This window comes from Notamacropus eugenii, chromosome 1 (genome assembly GCF_028372415.1).
Source record: "Notamacropus eugenii isolate mMacEug1 chromosome 1, mMacEug1.pri_v2, whole genome shotgun sequence".
Lineage (NCBI taxonomy): Eukaryota > Metazoa > Chordata > Mammalia > Diprotodontia > Macropodidae > Notamacropus > Notamacropus eugenii.
This window is the reverse complement of record NC_092872.1, coordinates 117,047,311-117,068,196: the sequence shown is the minus strand read 5'-3', so window position 1 is coordinate 117,068,196 and position 20,886 is coordinate 117,047,311. Positions and strand designations below refer to the sequence as shown.

Below are 20,886 nucleotides of genomic sequence, written 5' to 3'. Positions count from 1 at the left end.
ATTTACAAATATATACTGTAAAGAAAATGGTCTAAAAACCCAGAAAGATAGTTAATGTTCATGCCTAGACTACTCCAATAAAAAATATGCTACCTAAATTAAGTCATAGTTTTAGTATATCATTTGAACATAATGATGTATTGTATTGCAAAAAATGATAATCATGAAGAATTCAGAAAAGCAGGGGTAAACATAAAAACAACAGTGTTTTGAGCTTTGCAAAATGCTCGGCATCTCATTTGATCCTCACAACATGTGATGTAGATATCATTAGCTCCATTTTACAGATGAGAAAACTGAGGCCCAAAGTCAAGAGTCACATGAGCAGTAAGTGTCTTGAGTCAGGCTCTGAATCCAGGTCTTCCTGACTTCAAGTTTAGCACTCTATCCACCGGGCCACTTAGCTGTAAAATATGTGAAATGGTGCAAAATGAAGTATGACTATATACACAAGTACTACAACAATGCAAATGGAAAAAACGAGCAAAACTGAGCACAGTATAATTTTAATGCCCAATCATAACCCAATTAACTATGAAAATGTACTTCCTTCTCTTAGCAAAGGGTAAGGGGGAGAACATGGGTATATAGAAGTATTGCATGTAATATGTGACTTAGTTGGGAGTTTGGTTATATACATAAAAGAATGGGGAGGGGAGGAATAATAAATAATTGAGTATCTTCTTGAACTGTTGTGTGAGAATTTTTTGGCTCCTTAGTTGCATGATCATTCTTTGACCCCTTAGATTAATTCCAGTCTTATTCACAGGGTCATACAGCAGCAGTATGGGCAGTGAAAATATTGCCAGAACAAGGTTTAATGTTGACTGGATCAGCAGACAAAACTATTAAACTCTGGAAAGCTGGACGGTGTGAAAGAACATTCTCTGGTAAGAACAGGAAACAAAATTGCTTTAGCTTATGTGAAGCCAATCACATGAAGATAAATTGGCCTGTCTAGTGAGGGAACTAAGAAGGTAACATAGATACTTAAAATAGTACTAAATTTGGAATTAAAATAACTTGAGTTTGAATCTAGCTTTTGTTACTTTGATTGACTGTCACCTTATTATCTAAGTAAATCATTTTATCTCTGGGCCTCTTTATGAACTGGTGCTTTGGCCATTTTCTTTATGTAGTTATGTTTGAAGGGCTCATAACTTGACTCCTGTTATATAAGTCATGGAGAAAACTCCCAAGTTCATGATTTACTGGTGGCTGTCTTATCTATCTATCTGGCTCTATTGTTATTGCTTTACTTTAAATGTAAACATAACACACATGAAAATGCCAGGATTATTTATAATGTATTTGAAGGTAGACTTTTTAAACTTTAATTATTAGATAATGCTGAAAATAAACTGATTCTTATCTGTTTTCACAGATTGTACATAATTTTAGACAAGATAGGAACAAAAAAGATTTTCTATCCTCCTTGGATTAATTTATCTTTCAAATTTAGCAATCATCTTGAATAGCATTAGCAGCTCTTTTTATACACTTCACTAAAAACTGAGGGGAAAAAAGTAATGACAGAATGGCACTATTTTGTATGCCATTTTTAAAAGAAATACTTGAGATTTTGTTAATTTTGGAAGAAATCAGTTTTGTTGCTAGTCTAACTATCATGTGTCTCAACAACAGAAAATTGAACTTGGGCATCATATTAATGTGTTCTATGGATTCCTTTGTATGCCATATTTTTTTTTAAATATGAAAATTTACAATTACTCTTTACTAACTGGCAAAGCTTATATACTTTCTAAAATTGGCAGTATGAATTATACTACTGATTTCCTCCTTTTCAAATTAACCTCATATTTAACTGCTTTTGTATTTGGTTCCATTTATTCTCTTTACATTTACTCTTTAGATATGTACTTGTTGCGTCCCCCATTAGAATGTAAAGTTCTTGTGAGTAGAAATTATTTCATTTAATATTTGTAACCTCTACATCTAACAGAGTACCAGTTATATAGAATGTGCTTTATAAATTCTTTATTGATTTATTGATGCATGGCAGTTGGCTCTAGGAAGTCTTATTCTTTTTTGATAATCTTATCAGAGATTATATCATTGTAAATATTCTTTATTAATATCTATTTATGTAAATTGAGTTTTCATAATGTTTTAGTACATAAAACATTTGATAAGATTTGTCATACATAAGAGCTTACTAGTTTGTTGTATTGCATACTAAAGCTAAGAACAACATGGTCTAGTAAAATCTGACATTTAATATTTAGGTGATTTAACAAAAGGTAATTTTCCTCAGAATTTTTAGGTGAAAAATGTGAAGGAATGTTGAAAGAATACATGTATATTTTACATGAAGTATATGTAAGGCTTCTGATGGATTGTCAAAACTAAAATGCAAAGTCATTCCTTTGTCTCTTCAAAGATTAAAATCTTTCCGTAAATCAGTTGTTACTATGCTTTAATGTATTATGTAAATAACAATAATATAGTAATCAAATTGTTTGTACTCTTAATTTCTTTCTTTCCTTATGAAGGTCACGAAGACTGTGTGAGAGGTTTAGCAATTCTAAATGAAACAGAATTTCTTTCCTGTGCAAATGATGCCAGTATTAGAAGATGGCAAATCACTGGCGAGTGTCTTGAAGTATTTTATGGGCATACAAATTATATTTATAGTATATCTGTTTTCCCAAATTGTAAAGGTAAGATTCTTATGCTATAACTAGAAAAGTGTAGTAATGGACATTTTTCATAAAATAGCTTCTTAAAAAGTTGAACTATGAGTTATTTGATATTTTGTAAGTTCATATCCTACTTTATAATTCATTCTCTTGACAGAGAAAGGGTGTGTTCTATATATCAGTGCAAGCTAATGATTAATTATAAAATTAAAAACTCTTAGACCACAAAAAATTGATATTGATTTATTGGTATGCTCCATGGTTTTCTGATGGAATAGCTGGAAATGTGGACTGTGAAATGAAAGGGTATGATACATTTTCATTATATTTGGGAAATAAATTGTAGTGTACATCTACCATTCTGGTCTGAGAATTTAGGAAACAGGGAAAGAACGCAATAGTAAGTTAACTATGGGGTTTATTGGTAGTATACAAAGTGAACTAATAGATAAAGTATATTGAGTAAACAGAGTAATTAAGAAATATTGAGAACATTAGATTGATCCTGATTGTCTCTTGCCACTTAAATTTCAGTTATTGGTTTTGGTCTCATTAAACCCTCAATGTGTAGGAGAGAATTGCCTTACCCAGAATTTCTGTCTTGTACCAGAGACCAAAGCTAGTTAATGCTAGAATTGTTTTTATTTTCAGGAGGACAAAGAGAGCCGAGGTCTTTACAGAGGCATATCCTAGACACTTTTGGTTATGCCAGTCATGAGTAGATTGGATAGAATAGACACAGTGCTTGCCAGAAGCACTTTGGAATTCAGGGGCCACCTTTACAGATTCATTCGTTATTGTATTATCCATGTCTTACCCCTGTACACCAGACCCCAAGGGAAGGAGCCTAATCTAATTAGAAGAGTAGAAAAAACTATATAGGAGGTGGAGCCAAGATGACTGGAGAAAAGGCAACGACTCACTTGAAATCTCCCCCAAACCCTTCTGAACACCTTTAAATGATGCCATAAAACAATTCCTGAAGCAGCAGAACCTACAGAAGGACAGGGTGAAATAATTTTCTAGTCAGAGACAACTTAAGAGATCAGCAGGAGAGGTCTGTCACACCTGGGTGACTGGAGAATGGTCCAGTGCAGGCTGCACCAGCATAAACTGTGCCCTAGCAAACCAGGAGCAGGTCTTGGGAGTCATTGAATCAGGAGCTTACAACAACTGCTTTTGGAGTTCTGAGCTCACAGATGGTAGGGGAGTCAAACAGCTGATCAGAAGGAGATAATATGGGTCTCCTGGCACTAGGGGTAGGTCTCTTGTTTCTTTGGCCATATTCAGATCTGATTTGCAGTCTTAGGTGGCAGTCCCAGGATGAGGAGGAGTATTAGCATGTCAGAATTTGGGGCTACAGCGGAGCGGAGTCCCTGGTTACAGTTCCAGGGCAGAAAAGAATGCTTGTGGTTACTTACAGATCAGAGCACAGACCAGGAGAGTAGTAATCACACCTCTCCTTAGAGCATACTACCTTGGAAGAACTGAAAACTTAGAAGTCTCTAGAAGTATCTCTGAAAACAGCTGCATATGTCACTTGAAGCTTGGGGCAGTATGCCCTCCACCCTGGAAGCAGAATCCCATTTTAACAAAAAATTAAAAATCAAGAAACAAACTGGAAAAATGAGCAAACAAAGAAATTCTGACTGTAGAAAGTTACTGTGATGACAAGGAAGATCAAAACAAACCCTCAAGATAATCAAATCAAAGCTACAATATCCAAAGCCTTCAAGAAAAGTATGAATTGGTCTCAGGCATGGAAGAACTCAAAAAGGATTTTGAAAATCATTTAAGAGAGGTAGAAGAAATGAGAGTGATGCAAGAAAATCATGAAAAAGGAGTCAACAACTTGGTAAAGGAGACAAAAAAAGTGAATAAAATAATACTTTAAAAACACAGAATGGTTGGAATCAGAGGGTAAAATAGGCATTGAAAGAATCTACTGATTACCTCAGAAAAGAGGTCCCAAAATAAAAACTCCAAGCAACATTATAAGTCAAATTGCAGAACTATCAGGTCAAGGAAAAACTGCAAGTGACCAGAAAGAAATACTTTGACTATCTGGAAACCGTAATCAGGATTACACAAGATATAGCAGCTGCAGTATTGGAGGATCAGACATCATGGAATGTGATATTCCTGAAGGCAAAAGAACTAGGACTACAACCAAGAATCATTTACCCAGCAAAGTTAAGCTTAATACTTAAAGGGAAAAAAAAATGATCGCTCAATAAAATAGAAAAATCTTAAGCTTTCATAAGGAGAAGGCCAGAATTGAACAAAAAACTTTATCTCTGATATCAGACCCAAGAGAAGCCTAAAAAGGGAAAAATCAGAAGAGATTCCATGGAGTTGAATCCCTACATGGGAAGATGATACTTGTAATTCTTAAAAATTGTGCCACTAATTGTACAGCTGGAAAGAATATACATAGAGGGTACAGGTATAATGTTAATTTGAGGAAAAGACATAAACATAATTAAGGGATGAGAAAGAAGAGTATACTGGGTGCAGGGGAAAGGGAGAGCTAGAATGGGGTAAATTATTTCACGTGAAGAGGCATGGAAAACCTATTAGAGTGGATGGAAAAAGGGGAGACTGGATGATTGTGCATGCCTTGAACCTTACTTTGATCAGTATTGACTTAAAGAGGGAAGTATATATATATAATCAGATGAATATAGAAATATATCTTATCTGACAAGGAAAGTAGGAGGGGAGGAGTTTAAGTTAAAGGGGAGGGAGGGAATAGGATGGAAGGAATTATACAGTAATCATAACTGTGCATATGAATGGGATGAACTCTCCCGTAAAATGGAAGTGGGTAGCAGAATGGATCAGAAACCAGAACCCTACCATATGTTGTTTACAAGAAACACATTTGAAGCAGAGATGCACGTAGAGTAAAGGTAAAAAGACTGGAACAGAATCTGTTATGCTTCAGCTGTAGTAAAAAAAGCAGGGGTAGTGATCCTGATTTCAGACAAAGCAAAATCAAAAATAGATCAAATTAAAAGATATAAGGAAGGAAACTACGTCTTGCTAAAAGGTACTATAAGGAATGAAGTAATATCAGTACTAAATGTGTGTGTGTGTGTGTGTGTGTGTATCAGGTAATATAGCATCAAAAATCTTAAGAGAAGGTAAGGGAGTTAAAGGGTCATGGCCAACAAGAGATGGAGAGCATTATGAAATGTAAATAGATAATGTTCGTTATACTAAATTAAAAAGCTTTTGCACAAACAAAACCAATGCAGCCAAGATTAGAAGGAAAGTAAAAAGCTGGGAAACAATCTTTATGGCAGCTGGCTCTGAAAAAGGCCTGTATTGTCAAATAAATAGAGAACTGAGTCATATTTATAAGCATACAAACCATTTCTCAATTGATAAGTAGTGAAAGGATATGAACAGGCAGTTTCCAGATGAAGAAATCAAGGCTGTCTATAAGCATATGAAGAAGTGCTCTAAATCACTTTTCATTAGAAAAATGCAAATTAAAGCAACCCTGAGGTACCACCTCTCATCTATTAATTTGACTAACATGACCGAAAAGAAAATGATAAATGTTAGAGAAGATGGGGAAAAATTGGAACACTAATGCACTACTGGTGGAATTGTGAACTGACCCAAACATTCTGGAGAACCAAACTATGCATACCCTTTGATCTAGCAACACTACTACTAGGTCTGTTTTCCAAAGAGATTATAAAAAAGGGGAAAAGGACCAACATGTGCAGAGATATTTATAGTAGCCCTTATCTTGTTGGCAAAATATTGGAAATTGAGAGGATGCCTATTAGTTGGAGAATAGCTGAATAAGCTGTGGTATGTGAATATAATGGAATACTATTGTGTAATAAGAAATGATGAAGAGGGAGATTTCAGAAAAACCTGGAAAGAGTTGTATGAACTGATGCAAAGTGAAATGGGCAGAATCAAGAAAACATTGTATAAAGTATCAGCAATATTGTGTCATGATCATCTATGAATAACTCAGCTCTTCTCAGCAACACGGTGTTCTAGCACAAGTACAAAGGATTCATGAAAGAAAATGCTAACCACATCCAGGTAAAGAACTGATGGACCCTGAATGAGGATTGAAGCATATGTTTTTCACTTACTTTATTCTTTTTTGTTTTTTTTTTCCTATTGATCTGTTTCTTCTCTCACAGCTGTGACTCATATGGAAATAAGTTTTGCACGATAGCAAATGTATAACCTATATCAAATTGCCTACCTTTTTAGGAAGAGGGGAGGGGAAGGAGGGAGAAAAATTTGGAACTCAAATTTTTATAAAAAATGAATGCTAAAATTTGTCTTGACATGTAATTGGGGAAAAAATAAGGTACTATTAAAAAAGACCCCCACAGATTAGGCCAAATAGTAAAAGACATATAAAAAGTCAATAAGGAGAAAAATACCTTGAAACACAAAATTGGCCAAATGGAAAAGGAGGTTCAGAAACTCACTGAAGAAAATAATTGCTTAAAAATTAGGATTGAGAAAAATGGAAGCTAATGACTATGAGAAATCAAGAACCAATAAAACAAAATCAGAAGAATGAAAAAACAGAAGACAATATGAAATATCTTATTTGGAAAAATAACTGAACTAGAAAATAGATCCAGGAGAAATAATTTTAAAATTATTAAAGTACTTGAAAGACATGATCAAAAGGATCCTAGACATCATCTTTCAAGAAATTATCCAGGAAAACTGCCCTGATAGTGTAGAAGCAGAGGGTAAAACAGAAATCGAGAGAATCCATTGTTCACCTCCTGAAAGAGATCACAAATTGAAAACTCCCAGAAATATTATAGTCAAATTACAGAATTCCCAGGTAAGAGAAAGAAACAATTCACGTATTGTGGAATTACAGTCAGGATAGCACAAGACTTAGCAGCTTCTACAGTTAAGGACTGGTGTATTTGGAATATGATATTCTGAAGGGCAAAGGAGTTAGGATTACCACCAAAAATCACCTATGCAGTAAAACTGAGTAAAATCCTTCAGTGAAACTGGAGGACTTTTGAGCATTCTTGATGAAAAGATCAGAGCTGAATAGAAAATTTCACTTTAAAATGCAAGACTCAAGAGAATCATGGAAAAGAAAATCATAAGGAACTTAGTAAGGTTAAACTGTTTACATTATTACATGGGAAGATGATACTTGTAACTCAAAAACTTTCTCATTATTAGGTTAGTTAGGAATATGTATATATGTAGATAGAAGGCACAGTTGTTAGTTGCATAGGAAGGAATGATATCTAAAGAAATTAAGGGATGAGAAAGAGGAATGCATTGTGAGAAAAGGAAAGGGAGGGTTACAATGGGGTACATTTTCTCACATAAAAGAGGCAAGAAAAAGCTGTCATAGTGGAAGGGGGAAGTAAGTGAACCTTACTTTCATCAGAATTGCCTCAAAGAGGAAATAACATATACACTCAGTTGGATATAGAAATCTAACACCCTACAAGAAAAGAGAAGGGGAAAGGAATAAGCCAAAGGATGGCAAGGGTGGGAAAGTAATAGAAGAGAGGGCAATTTGGGGGAGATGATCGTCAGAAGCAAAACTCCTTGGAAGAGAGACTGGGCAAAAGGATAGACAATAGAATAAACAGAGTTGGGGGAAATAGGATGGAGGAAGATAGATTTAACCAGTAATAACTGAAAAATTTTGAAGCAAGTTTTTTTGTTTTTTTTTTTGATAAAAGCCTAATTTCTGAAATGCATAGAGAACTGGGTCAGATTTATAAAAATAGGAGCCATTCCCCAATTGATAAATGATCAAGAGATATGAACAGTTTTCAGATGAAGTAATCACAAAGCTGTCTGTAGCCATATGAGAAGGTACTCTAAATCGCTGTTAACTGGAGGAAGGCAAATTGAAACAATTCTGAGGTACTACCTCACACCTATATTAGATTGGCTAGTAGAACAGAAAAGGAGAATGAAAAATGTTGGAGGGGATGTGGAAAAAATGAACCACTAATGCATTGATGGTGGAATTGCGAACTGATTCAATCATTCTTTAGAGCAATTTGGAACTATTCCCAAAGGGCTTTAAAGGCAGGCAAATTCTTTGACCTTGCAGTGCCACTTTTTGGTCTGTATCCAAAAGGAGAGAAAAAACAAAAGGGAAAAGGACCTGCCTGTATAAAAATATTTATAGCAGCTCTTTTCTGGTGGAAGGAAGTTTGAAATTGGTAGGCTGCCCAGCAGTTGGAGAACGACTGAACAAATTGTGCTATGTGATTGTGATGGAATACTATTTTGTGGTATACAAAATGATCAGCAGGATGCTTTCAGAAATACCTGGAAAGACTTACATGAGCTTATGCAGAGTGAAATGTACTGTGTACAAAGTAACAACAATATTGTAAAATGATCAGCTGTGAACGACTTAGCTATTCTCAGCCTTACAGCAATCCAAGACAACTCTGAAGGACTTAGGATGAAACATGCTTTCCATCCTTGGAGAAAGAACTGTCTGAATATAGATTGAAGCATACTTTTCTTTCTTATTTTGCTTGAGGGTTTTTTTGGTCTATGTTTTCTTTCACAACATGATTAACATGAAAATGTTCTGCATGACTACACTTGTATAATCTATGTCAAATGCTATCTCATTGAGGAGGGTGGGGAGGGAGGAAGAGCTTTGTTTATATATAACTGTTCATTCATCTTAGTTATTATAGTTAATTATTCGTATGTTAATTTTAGATTTTGTGACAACAGCAGAAGACAGATCTCTAAGAATCTGGAAACAAGGGGAATGTGCTCAAACAATCAGACTTCCAGCACAATCTATTTGGTGCTGCTGTGTGCTAGAAAATGGTGACATTGTGGTTGGTGCAAGGTATTCAAATTTTAGTTTAAAGTATTAAGCATTTACTGTGTGCCTAGACTTGAATTAGGTGCTGGGATGTAATAACATAATAAGAAAAGGGTCTTGCTCAAGTAATCAAGAATTAGGGTAACAAAAGTAACTTGAAAGTTACTTTGTGTAGTATATTGTAGAACTAAGAATGCAGTACAGATGGTGGAAAAGGCATTTTGAAAGTTTGAGATCAGTATGGGCTAGTATGGTTAGAGAAGATTCCATGGAATAACTAAGACTTGAGTTTATAATCTTGAAGGATAAAAGAGCCATTTCTGGTGTAAACAGAATGTGAAAAGTTGTGAGCTAGAAGTGAGCAGCGATGTATTTAGGGGACGGTAAAGAGACAGGCATTACAAAAGTATAAATTATACAGAAGATATTATTGGGAAACCATTTGGACAAGTAAAATGCAATTTTTGAAATGCAACTTATTGAAACACTTGAGATATTTAGAATAATAGAATCACTGATTTGAAAGGTACCAAAGAAGTCATCTAGTCTACCCACTACAGTATGTCCAAGCTTCTTGTTGGAGATGACCCCTTCGTTTTACAGATGAAGAAAACGAAACTCACAGAGATTACATGACTTGACTGAGGTTATACAACTAATTTTTGGTTTTTAGTACTAGAATCTTTGTTTGTTTTAACCCCCATTTAGTGTCTTTTTCTAACTGATTGTAAGTGCAGGAATGGAAAAGAAGCAATTGTTAATTAGAAACATTTCAAAGGAAAAAAGAATTTGGGCACTGACTCTTAAGAGGGATGAATAAAAAGTTTAGAGATTGGGTTATTGTAGGAGTAACAATGCTAGTGAAAGAAATAGGAAAATCAAGAAAAGAGGCAAGTTTTGGGTAAAATGTGAGCTTGATTTTAGACGTATTGAGGTTAATCTGGTAATAGATCAACTACATAAAAATTGTCTTATACACAGGGAATTGGAATTGGAACGTAGACTTAAAGAATCTCAGGTGGAAGAGACCTCAGTTAAAGTAGTGAAGTGGAAAGAGTGCTGAATTTAGTGACAAGACCTGGGTTTAAGTTCCAGATTGGCCACTTACTATGTGACCTAGAGCAGTTCCCTCTGGGAGGGATGGTAAAGGGAGAAGTAGGTTTTAAGATTGCTTCACATCACACCTCGTTAACACTTTAGTTTCCTCATCTGTGAAATGAAGAGGTGAGACAAGATGATCTCTTTAAATCCTGTGATCCTGAGACCTTCACAGATAGGGGACAGGATGAGGGAAAAGAGTAAAATATAAAGACCAAGAACGCGTAGTTAAGAAACTTAGAATCAAGATAGTGTTATTTCATGTAAGAAAAAGAGTTTTAAGTGCTTGTGTGATGTCAGGGAGAAAGAGAATTGAGGAAACTCAGTGGAGTTTTGATTTGGTTTGGTAACCTCACAAGGAGATTAAAAGTAGATAAAATGGAGCAGTTAAGGAAGAAGTAAATGGTGACAAATTAGAAGCAAGAGGAATAAATCACTTTTGCAGTAAATTTAGTCTTAACAGTAAGAGAAGTAGAGTAGGGTCAAATGACGGGGGATTTTTATTGTTAAAGTAACTAAAGACTAAGCATGTTTGAGGATAGAGGGAAAGGCTGAAGATGGTAAAGAGGTTGATGTTAAATGTGGAAAGTACATACTGTGGAAAGGAGATGATGAGATTTGACAGTAAGGTTGGAAAACGTTGGAGAACAGCTATACTTTTAGGAAGAAAATATATATACAAAATGTATGCTAAACAATCCATTATAAATTGAAGGAAATTTTACGTGAAAAATGATTTGTTATTCATATCAAAACAGTGATTTAATAGATTTTGGAATCTTAGATTTAGGAATCCTACAGTTTTAAGGCTGGATCTTAATAGTGATCCAGAGATTTCCAGTCAGTAAATCTGGGCCTACAAGGTCTACCAGATAAGGCCTTAATATCTCTAAATTGTCATCACTATAATTTCCCTTCCCCAGATTTTCATTCCTCTGAAAAAGAGAGTGTGCCTTTCTTACTTGTTCACTTACATTGGAGCTCCCTTGTCAGTGATCTCTAAGATTCAGATAAATGGATAGTAATTTCTCTTTACATATATTTAGGGAACTCTTTTCTATACATGTTAAAAACCTGAAGTCTAAAAAAGAATAAAGAGCTGAAATCAAAAGATCAATTATAGTGGGATCTGGGACTTGGACGTAGGGCTCTTGATTCCCAGTGTATGGTCTCTGAAGTATGTTGTGAAACCTCTGAAAGATTCTTTTCATTAAAAAAATTGTGGTAAAGCTTCAGATATGTGGTAAATCAGTAAATATTCACATCTGAGTTTGTAATGTCAAAGTGGGTTTGAAATCAAACTTTGAATTTGAAAATGAAAGTGTGTATTTTTTCTATAAATTTTACCTATAAATGGTCAGGTTTTCTGCCTATTGAATAGTCTAGAAAGTAATAAAAGGTATAAATGTCCAGAGCTGTGCTCATTGAGAGTATTTAAATGCTCTTGCCAACATTCTTTTTGGCTCTCTGATAGGTAGATATTTATGTATTACATATACATGGTTACCAGTTTGACCCTTCACTTGTGAGCTTTTTAGAAATGACATTTTACATTTTTGCAGCATTGCATATTTGATTTATGAAATTGTCAGCAATCCACAAACATGAAGTAAAGTAAGTTCATTTATTTATTTATTTTGCAGTGATGGGATTATTAGAGTGTTTACAGAATCAGTGGAACGGGTAGCCAGTCCTGAAGAACTTCAGGCCTTTGAAAATGAACTTTCTCGGGCAACTATTGATTCAAAAACTGGTGATTTGGGGGATATTGATACTGACCAGCTTCCAGGAAGAGAGCATCTGAATGAACCTGGTAAATATTGTTTCTTGGGCAAAAAATCTTTGCCTATTGTGAAAAAGTTATGATAATTCATATAGAGGTGACTTTGTTAATTTTTCAAAATTGTACTTGAAATGGTAGCTCTTAATCACTAATTTGAGATTTCATACTAAGTGAAAAGAATACTAATAAATAAGTTCCCTCATTTCTCTCGGTACATATCTGTGAGGAGACAAAAACTTACTAAATATAAATTCATGTTTTATTATTTATTGCTTTTGATGCTGAAGCTTTAGTAAATTGTATTTTTGTCAAACAAACCCTAAATGGGGTCATGAGAAGTCAGACATGACTGAAAAAAATGACTTAACAACAATAATAACTTAAAAATAATTCTTGGGATAGAAGCATATTGTTCTTCCAAGAATATATAACTGAACTATTCAAGCTAGCATGGAAAGTAGAAATTTCCAACAAAAATTTCTAGAAATAGAAAAATCCAAATACACATACTGCTAGTACAATAAGTGATGGTAGGATTTTAGTTTTTAAATTTTTTTGTTTTGAACTTAATATCAACAAACATGAAAATTTTAACACAACTAGCAGTCAATTTAATGCACCTCTTCTACTGCCCTTCCCAACAATTGCCATTTTCCCCTTTTGCCATCTGTGATAATCTAAATGGGTGATAGAATTTGTATTGTTTTCATTTGACTTTCTCTTAGTAATTTGGAGCATTTTTTTCAGGTGGTTTGTTGATAGCTTGCATTTCTTCTTTTGAAAACTTCCTGTTCATATTAAGAGTCTTACTTTTTGAACTTGAGGTTGAGAATAGAAAAGGAGAGCTTCTTTCATTGTATTTTCTCCAGTTCCCTCTCTTTGGTAAAAAACAGCAATATCCTGCTATCAAAAATACAACAAGAAGACTAGAAATTGGGTGGTGTTACGATTTTTATTGCGTCTGAGAGTTAGAAATTTCCTCAGGAGTTATTTGCACTTTGAGGTTCGTAGTTCATTAGACTTTAAAGATAGGTAGGAGATAATTCAGTTCATTCTTTTTGCAGTTAAAGAAACTGAAACCCAGAGAGGAGAAATTGCCCAACGACCCCAATATTACTGATTTGATTGTTTTTCTTTTGCACCATGCAACCTCTCATGGTTTTATTTGTACTCTCATAGGATCTTTTGTTTTTTATCTCCTTGATGATGCATTTTGTATTATTTGTCTATATATCTTAACTTTAAGACTAGATTTTAAGTTAGTTGAATGTTGGAATTCTGCTCTCGGGGTGCAAAATATTATGGGGAGAGGAAAGGATGAGTAAAATTGTCTCATTTATTTTCATTTTTAATGCTTCATTTTATACCATATGAGAAATTATGTAATCAAGCATTGCCATATATGTAGAAGGTAGTCCTGTAATGTTCTTTTTTCATAAGTGAATCTCAGTAGTAAAAGTGTTCTTTTATCACTTTTTTATCACTTTAGTAGATGACTTTGTAGTCTAGCTCTTAGTTGATGTGAGACCATTGGCAAGTCACATAAATCATTCTGGGCCTCATATTCCTCACCTATAGAATTGAGGGTGTTGTGGAGTAGTTCTGAGGCTATTTCCAGTTAAGGCTGCTTTGTTCACTAATTGCTTTATGTGCAGATTGTCTTCTTACCTAAATTATAACCTCCCTGTTGGCATAATTTCTTAAACTATCATTTACAAATTCCAGAATATGGCCAATTACTATTAAATTAACCACTCTGCTGATAGGCTTAAAATATAAATAGATTCAAGTTAAAGTAAATTCTTAGCCAAAGGATAGATTCAAGTTGGAGGGAAGTTTATGATATTAGCCTAAATTAAAGTCAATATAATGTCTCTCAGAGCATGCTTTGTTGTTGTCCGTTGTTAGAGACAATGTTGGGAGGATTGTGTGGTATAAAGTGTAGCGTCACAAATGAATATTGATATTTTATCAGTTTAGCCCAGAAAGTATGGATAGGTAGTTTGTTTACTGATTATGTTAGTTGTTTGTTCAATGTAAATGTCCATCTGAGATTAAGAATAGAATGACATTTTGTTGTTTGACATGAAAATAAAAAAATCTTCAAGATAAAGTGTGTTAATTTTTCCAAATACATGTAAGGATTGAGAATCTTTGTTGCTAACATGTTTTGTTCTTCAGTATTTGTGATTCTTTAATTTTTTTTCCAAGGTACTAGAGAAGGACAGACACGTCTAATCAGAGATGGGGAGAAAGTTGAAGCCTATCAGTGGAGTGTTAGTGATGGAAGGTGGTTGAAAATTGGCGATGTTGTTGGCTCATCGGGAGCTAATCAGCAAACGTCTGGAAGAGTTTTATATGAAGGAAAGGTATGTTAACCATTGTTTTATTACTGATTTTTAGAAAATTGGAAGTTATCTCTGCACCTAGCTTACTTGAGCAACTGTGAAGCAAACTTTTTATTCTATTTTTTCTCTCATATTTTCTAACATAGATCTTATTTCTTTCTAGATGTAGAAATTTTAGCTGCCTTTTATATCTTAGTTCAGGGATCTCAACATTTTTGGGTGAGGACCTGCAGTGCCCTTCATGAGCAGTTGACATTTAAATCAGGGAGATTTGGAGGTAGTCAGCAGGTTGCTCTCCTGAAGGGTCAATATTTGAAATGCCAGAATCACTTGATCATGGTCAACATGTGGTTGAGGACACCTGCCTTTGATTTTTAAGAGTACAAAAAAGGTGAAGGTGGATAGGACAGGAGGAGGGGCAATGTGTAAATGCACCAGTCAGTTAAGGGGTTATCACTTAGTTTTTTACTGTGTACATTAGCATGCGAAGATATCATTTCAGTATAAGCAATCAGCATTGCCATCTGTGACCTATATATTAGAGAGAAGGATTTGAATCTATTGAATTTATCAAATTATAATCCTTTAGCCTAATTATGAGTTTCTTTTGACTATAACAATGGACTGTTGTACAAATATACTCTTATGGAAAATTCCTATGTCATTGAGCATGCTTTTCTTTGCTTTATTTCTGTAACTTTCTTAGTTCCTATTTGTGCATACTTCCTATTTGTAAAGGATGAGCCTATAGCTAATTTTTAGTTTTGAGAGACTTGGCTTTACAAAGGTCTTTGCCAACCTTAAGTTGCTATATAAATGTTAGCTTTTAGTAGACAGCTAGGTGGTACAGTAGATAGCAGTGCTGGACCTGGGTTCAGGAAGACTTGAGTTCATGTCACACCTGAGATACTTAATTTTGTGGTTTTAGGCAAATCACTTAACCTGTTTGCCTCAGTTTCTTCATCTGTAAAATAGGGATAATAATAACATCGATCTCCCTGGGTTGTTTAAGAGTCAAATGAGAGAATATTTGTAAAACTTTTTACAAACCTTAAAGCGCTATACAAATTTTAGCGATTTTTCCCTCCAGGCCTAGTAGCTAATTCATTGTAATTGTAATTAAGGAGATCTGGGTACAAACCCTGCCTTTGATATTGGCTAGATGTGTGACTGGGAAAAAGTTACTTAAGCTGTCAAAAGCTCAGTTTTCTAGTTCATAAAATGAAAATAATAAAATTTTAGGTAATTACCTCATAGGGTTGCTGCGATAACTTGTGTAGAACAGTCTACAAACTTTTAAGTATATTAAATGTCTGTTACTAGTAATAAGGTAAACTTGTATTCATGCTTTTTAAAGAAACTAATATGCTTTAAAAGTCAGAAATTTAAGGTACTGGATATAAAAGTGCTGATACAACTTGATGTTTTAAAAAACAACTTTTTAGACACCTATAATTTTTCATACTTGCTCTTATTTGTGTAACATTAGACTAAAGGTGAAAAAAACAGTTATTGTCAAACCATTTCCCCTTTGTATTTATTTTTAAAGGAATTTGATTATGTTTTTACCATTGATGTCAATGAAAGTGGGCCTTCCTATAAGTTGCCATATAATACCAGTGATGATCCTTGGTTGACAGCATACAACTTTTTGCAGAAGAATGACCTAAATCCCATGTTTTTGGATCAAGTGGCCAAATTTATTATTGATAACACAAAAGGGCAGACATTAGGAAATGTGAACACTGACTTTTCAGATCCTTTTACAGGTAAGGGCAGAGGCAAATTATACCTCTATTAGTAATGGTTGACTTTTTTTTTTTGGAATGGGGGAGGAAATGGGTTCCTTTTCCTTGGCCTGTTGAAGAGATCAAACAAATTATTTTTAAAACTTTAACTCCATAACAGGTTGATGAATATGTGAATTTGTAGTAATTAACTTAAAAGTTTTGTAGAGTAGTTACCATATAGAAACAACTGCACATTACTTCAAAAATAACTACGTTTAGATTATCTAGAATTTATTTTTAAACTGTCTTCAAAGTGATAATGTATCAAATCATTATCTCATTTAAAAAAGTTTTCAAAATATGAAATTCCCTTAGATTGTAGTAAAACCTCAGGAATGAAAATTTTGAAATCTAATTCTTATACAGAACATTTTAATATGTCTCTTATCTACCAAAGCTAGAATTAGCTGTAAGTATGTAAAATAGAGCAAATAGGCTTTTCATTCTACAAGTTTTTGAGTCATTACTTTGGAACTCTGAATGGATTTTCTCATAGAGATTATGTTACCCCAGTGGTGATTAGGTTCTTTGGGCATCCAAACAAACGTCTCTAATAGGTGAGCTAAGTGAATACTTCAGTAATTCCAGCTTGAGTTTTAGGACCTAGGCAAAGAAGGTCATGTGATACAAGAAAAGCAAGAGGAAGAGAATTTTTTTCTTAACCTGTGTGCAAGGGTTAAACTGAATTTTTAAATGAGTGTAATTTTGTTTAAACTTCCCTCACTTCTTTCTGCATTCCTTCCCTGACCTCTTATTGCTTATCTTTCCCAGGCCCTTAAGTGCATGATCTGCTTACATTGCATTAAAACCCTTGCTCTGGAATCCTACCCAGGATTGTTTCTTGATTAAAATTTGTTTACAGTTAAAATATAAAATGGTCTAAGTATTAATAATCTCAGGTGCCAGGAATTCAGTCTGATTGACTGAATTAATATTTATGTATATTCCTTAGTCTTTTGGAAGTACTTGCATTTCTTAAAAAAAAAAAGATACTTGTTAACCAAACTACTCTGTATTTGGTAGAATTTTAGAGGATTGGTCATAAGGACCAGGAAGACCTAGGTTCAGGTCCTGTTCCTGGCACATACTGTGTGGTCCTGGGTGTTTTTGGCAACTCTCTGAGGCTGTAGAGGAGCAGATGCTGACCTACATTAGTGAAGGGAGTTACCTTATCCAATAGTTCCCCATATAAATGAAATCAGTCAGCCCTGATCCTTTTTCAGTTTCAGGCAGGCTTCTCTCAGATTCTCTAAATCAGTTTTTCACAACTTCTACTTCTGAACAAACACATTCTTGAGAAGCTCCAAACTTTAAAATGGTTGGAGGGAAGAGGGGGAGGTTGGGCGTCTTATTCTGACCATTCCTAATATACCACCTTAATAAATAAACCTTTCTTAAGGCTGGCTTACTAAACAATTCTCAACAGATAATTTTGATGGGAGTAGAGGAAGAACATAGCAGTGGCATTAGAGAATCCCTCCTGAAGGTATGGTATAACTAAACTCTGAGGACCCACATATAATCCAAGTGAGCTCTGAGGATCCTTATCCAAATTCCACCCCCCCCCCCCAAACCCTCCCAATGGTGAGTCAGGACCCCAGAGCTTGGCTATATCATGACCTCATCTTAAAGAGATAATATTTATAAAGCACTTAGTACAATATCTGGGACATAGTAAACAATAAATGATTCTAGTGTAATTAGCTCCATTTCCTCCCAAGATTATCAGAGTATGGGTCATTTGTAATTGAAAATTAATTTTAATTCCACTTTTACCTGTTTTGAAACTCTTGAACTTTATTTATCAGTTTAATTTGACTAAAAATAAAACAGGATTGATCTGCCTAAGAACTGAAGAACTTGGTACTTTTTCAGACCTGGTGCTTATATATCAAGCCCTGCTGTGAAGCATTGGCAGGGCATAAGAGCACTTGGGTATTGTAACTGCATGCGGTATAACTCATCCCTAAATTCTCATTTTGTTCTTTGCACTTGTAAAGTTTTTTGTAGTTAGATATCTTTTTTGGGGGGTGGGTGGGATGGAGGTGGTCAGTGATGTATTATTCAGTAAGTATTTTAGTACCTATTATGTGAGGAGCACCATGTATCCAAAGTAAAGAATAATCTATAGATATGTACTTTTTACCTTCAGGAAGCTGTCCTAGATTGTTCAATTTCTTTATGCTTGATCTTTTAACTTATACTTTTCCTAAGTAAATAAGCAGAAAAACATTATAGAGCAGAATTATGGGATAACTTTTATTAATTTACTTGATGATGCAGAATTTCATTTTTGTTTTTAAATTCTACAGGTGGTGGTCGTTATGTTCCAGGTTCTTCTTCTGGATCAGACATGTTAGCTGCTGCAGATCCTTTTACAGGTAAAGGGCAGGCTTGTTGATATTTTACCCCTGAGTATGTAAATACTTTTTGGTTTAAGAAATATTAGGGAAATGATCTATTCATATATCTCTTTCAAATCTATATTCCTAACACATTGGCTTCTCACCTTTGCCTTTGTCTTGATTTCTTGTGTTTTGCCATATCATTTAATTGCCTATGCCATAGTCACTTAAACCAATATATTATCAGAATTCATTACCTTCTCCAGCAAACCATACCTCATTTTTATGTTTTCATTTCTATTACTTCATTCTCTTTTACCTCTCATTCTCATTTCTGTTCACTCATTACTATCTTTGAATCTCCTTTAGGTTCATAAAATTTGGGATCATCATTGACTCATTTTTCTTACTTATTTTCAGGAAGCAATCCATTTAAAAATTCAACAAGCACTTATTAAATACTTAATATGCCAGCTACTGTGCTAAAAATTGGGGTTACAAAGAAAAGCAAAAACAAATATTTATTGAATTTTTTCCTTTTGTCAGAACTAGGCATATTTCAGTCTCTTAGAATCTTTACCTTAAAATCCTTTATATGTGCAACTGCAAGTATTGTCCTATCTTGGCAGCCAATCACGTCCATTAATTTATTCACAATACTGCTCAAATTCCATATTGTATTGGAAGTATTTCCATAGTAACTTTTCTTCAGTCAGCAGTTAAGTTCAAAAACCACTTACTTAATGGTCACTCATCTGATTTCCTGAGATCTTTTATAAATGTAATTTAAAAGTAATATGATATGTAAAATGGATATTCCCACCTCCAGGATTTATTCACAGTTAATTATATTTCTGTTTCAAATAGTGCTAGAGGACCCATGTTGGATAAAGTCATGGTTCTACTGAAATTATTCCAGTATATCTATTTTCTACTTATGTGGTTTTAAAAAAATCATATAAAGTGCAAAAAAAAAATGCTACATAAAAAGTTTTTACTTGAAAATAAAATAACTTGTGAGTAGATACTACTAATTCCAGTATTATATTTTAGGTTCAGGTCGTTATCTTCCTGGCTCAACAACAAGCATTGGAGTACCTTCAGCTGGAGTTGACCAATTTACAGGTAAATTCTTTAAAATGTACTCAAATCTTTTAAAAATTGTCTTTCAAGAATATTTTCCAAAACTAGTTTCTCTTATTTTTTCTTCGTAATAAAGAGCCTACATTACCCCCTTATTACTCAGCGAATCAAATTCCAACCTCTTTGCCTGGTTTTCAAGGACTTTTACAATAAGCCACATTTTTGTACAATATTATCTTGCCGTATTCTGTCAGTCAGTCATCAAACATTTTTCATAGTGCTTACTATCTACCAGTCATTGGGCTGAGCACTGGGGTTAAGAAGAAAGATAGTCTCTGCCTTTAAGGTGCTTTTGTTTTCTCAAAGAATGCATAAGGCATTAGGTATATATTATGATAAATAGAGTGAAAGGAAAACAGTTTTAGAGGCAAAGGCATTAGAACCAGGGGTGGGGCTAGGAAAAGCCTCCTGCAGAAGATAGGATTTGAGCTGAATCTTGAAGAAACGAAGAGGCAGACATAAAGGAGGGGAAGAATATTATGAGTGTAGGGGCAGTCAGTACAAAGGCATGGAGATGTTTGGTTGACCACTTCACTGATTTTATACAAGCCATTCCTCATTCTAATTCTGTTCACTGTTCGTCTTTTTCCTAACTGTAATGCTATTTTCCCTTCCTCTTTCTCTTCCTCTTGTTAAAATTCTACTCTTACTTCTAGTCCCAATTCAACCTCCACATGAAGCAAGCCTTTCTGTTACCAGCCCATAGTGACTACAAAGTTCTTTGAACTCCTTAATATGATTAGTAACATAGTGTTTTAATGGTGGTTGCCCATAATTGTTTTTATGTTAAAGTCTTAGCTCCTCAATAAGATTTAAAAATCTTGAAGGGCAGGCAGAGACCATTTGAACTACATATTTGTTTCACTCAAAATATCTAACAT

General features: G+C 34.3%; 1 protein-coding gene across 1 annotated transcript in view; it reads left to right on the top strand.

Annotated features, from left to right (window-relative positions):
- The window catches only part of PLAA (phospholipase A2 activating protein), a 40,077-nt gene that overhangs the window by 9,351 nt on the left and 9,840 nt on the right, over positions 1 to 20,886 (top strand). The window contains exons 4-11 of the mRNA XM_072612377.1: positions 770 to 890; positions 2,514 to 2,681; positions 9,387 to 9,522; positions 12,240 to 12,409; positions 14,591 to 14,748; positions 16,277 to 16,496; positions 18,830 to 18,898; positions 19,916 to 19,987. Coding sequence (XP_072468478.1) covers positions 770 to 890; positions 2,514 to 2,681; positions 9,387 to 9,522; positions 12,240 to 12,409; positions 14,591 to 14,748; positions 16,277 to 16,496; positions 18,830 to 18,898; positions 19,916 to 19,987 — 1,114 coding nt within the window. The remainder of the gene's footprint in view (positions 1 to 769; positions 891 to 2,513; positions 2,682 to 9,386; positions 9,523 to 12,239; positions 12,410 to 14,590; positions 14,749 to 16,276; positions 16,497 to 18,829; positions 18,899 to 19,915; positions 19,988 to 20,886) is intronic.